Genomic DNA, 2353 nt, shown 5'->3' on the forward strand with positions numbered 1-2353 from the left:
ATTTGATAAAGAGCAACTATATTTCCATGATATCTAGGTTTACAACAACAAAAATCCTTGAGTGAAATGCTGTTAGTACAATGATGATGCTCAAGCTATGTAATTAGGGATTGAGTGAGCCTTTTTAATGCCTTTCTCCATCTTGATTGGCAGTCTAGTATAGGATGGATATCAAAAGAAGGGGTAAAGGGAGTGATCATGGAAGAGATGGACTCCTTCCCTGTAACTTCATTGAATCACATTGTATCTGTGAGACTAACATCATCATCTTTGCAGGTCTAGTTATATTTGTTCAAATAGTTTGAAGAGTTTTGACTCCAGCAGATCAGATATGAAAATGCCATTAAAGATCTAGATCCTCTTGGAATTGAAGGAGAGATGGATTTATCTTCATGGCTGGTTGAAGAAGTAAGGCGTTTTATTTTTTATTCTTTACCCAATAAAGGTTGTGCTTCTGTGACTTTACAAGGAAAACTTCTCCCTACACAGAATGCCTTTTACAATTAATAAAAATTTGCATTTAGTATTACAGTGTTACATTGGAGGAACATTATTATAATTATCTTATAATTATCTAAGAAAATTATTATTGTTTTCAATGTATAGCTTGGTAAAGTTAAACTAAATGCCCTAACAATACCAAAGTAATTATGTTTCCATCTACAGACTTAATTCTTCCAGTTCCTGTGCATAAAAATAGAAGTCCTATTATTTGGAAAGCAAAAGCTCTTTCCCAGATTAATCAAGGTCAAGAACAATTATTTTTTGCTTCTGCTTCAATAAATATTGTTATGCTATGTATATATAATCCTCATCTATTTTTCTGTTTGCTGGGTCAGTCTTGTTTGAAATCATGGAAAACTGGAATACCACCTCAGATTTCATTCTCCTAGGACTCTTTAATCACACAGGAGCCCACCAATTTCTCTTTGTGTTGGTTCTGATAACTGCCTTCACCTCTCTTGTGGGCAATGCCCTCATGTTTCTCCTGATTCTCCTGGACTCTGGGCTCCACAGGCCCATGTACTTCCTACTGAGCCAACTTTCCCTCATGGACATGATACTGGTTATCACCATTGTGCCTAAAATGGCTGCTGACTATTTGACCGGCAGGACGTTCATCTCCCCAGTTGGCTGTGGGTTTCAGATCTTCTTCTTCCTCACTTTGGAAGGGGGTGAGTGCTTCCTCTTAGCAGCCATGTCCTATGACCGCTATGTCGCTATTTGCCATCCACTGAGATACCCAGTCCTCACGAGCTGGCAATTATGCTTAAGAATGACTTTGGGATCGTGGTTCCTTGGCGCAGCTGATGGGCTCATGCAGGCTGCTGCTACCCTGAACTTCTCATTTTGCAGGACACATGAGATTGATCATTTCTTTTGTGAGGCCCCCTCTCTGGTGCGTTTGGCTTGTGCTGACACTTCTGTCTTTGAGTATGCTATGTATGTGTGCTGCGTGTTAATGCTCCTAGTCCCCATTTCCCTCATCTTGGTTTCCTATAGTCTCATCCTTGCCGCTGTTCTCCAGATGTGTTCTAATGAAGCCCGCAAGAAGGCTTTTGCCACTTGCTCCTCGCATATTTCCGTGGTGGGACTGTTTTTTGGAGCAGCCATTTTTACCTACATGAGACCCAAATCCTTTAGGTCAGCTAACCATGATAAGGTTGTGTCAGCATTTTATACTATCTTCACCCCTGTGCTAAACCCCCTGATCTATAGTCTGAGGAACAGTGAGGTCAAGGGAGCTCTGAGAAAGTGTATGGATCAGTGTGCTGCCTTAAGTCATGATTAGGATTACATTGATTTGCCCCAGAGTTCACAGCTGTAAAAAGTGATTGTGTAAAATTTCTTTGAGAAAGATTATATAGTCATTATATCTCTGTGTGTTATTTCTATTTTACTTTGGAATGTGTCCATATTTTGGTATCATTCATTAGGCTGTCATCAACAAATCAGACTGAGGATTGGTAAAAATCTGCTAATCAAAAATTCTTCTGAAATGTTTCCACACCACATTTCATGATAAATGCTTTTTCAAACAATGAACAAAGTAGTCAAACAATATTGACATTTGTTGTTGTTTTTGAATTGAGGTATAATTTATAAACAGTAGAATATTCATATCTGAAGGGTGCCTTTCAATAAGTTTCAGAAGCACATGTGCTGGTAACTTACACCCAGTAGCAAGAGACAAAATTTTCACAAGATCAAAAATGCCCCTTATGCCCTTTTCCAATGAAACTCCTCAACCCAGAGACAAACACTGGTCTGCTTTGTATCTCTGTTAGTTTAACCTAATCTAGTATCCCATAAAAGTGAAAACACAGTAGATATTTTTCTTTTATCTTATATC

General features: G+C 38.5%; 1 protein-coding gene across 1 annotated transcript; it reads left to right on the top strand.

Moving 5' to 3' along the window:
- The first annotated feature begins 832 nt into the window (after positions 1-832).
- On the top strand, positions 833-1792 carry LOC133061348 (olfactory receptor 2T12-like). Its single transcript, XM_061149358.1, has one exon. The coding sequence runs from the start codon at positions 854-856 to the stop codon at positions 1790-1792; it is 939 nt and encodes a 312-aa protein (XP_061005341.1). The 5' UTR covers positions 833-853.
- The last annotated feature ends 561 nt before the right edge of the window (positions 1793-2353 follow it).

Source organism: Dama dama, chromosome 9, assembly GCF_033118175.1.
Source record: "Dama dama isolate Ldn47 chromosome 9, ASM3311817v1, whole genome shotgun sequence".
NCBI lineage: Eukaryota > Metazoa > Chordata > Mammalia > Artiodactyla > Cervidae > Dama > Dama dama.

Excerpts from the sequence above, each read along its gene's own strand:
- LOC133061348 (XM_061149358.1), top strand. The coding sequence starts at position 854 with ATGGAAAACTGGAATACCACCTCAGATTTCATTCTCCTAGGACTCTTT.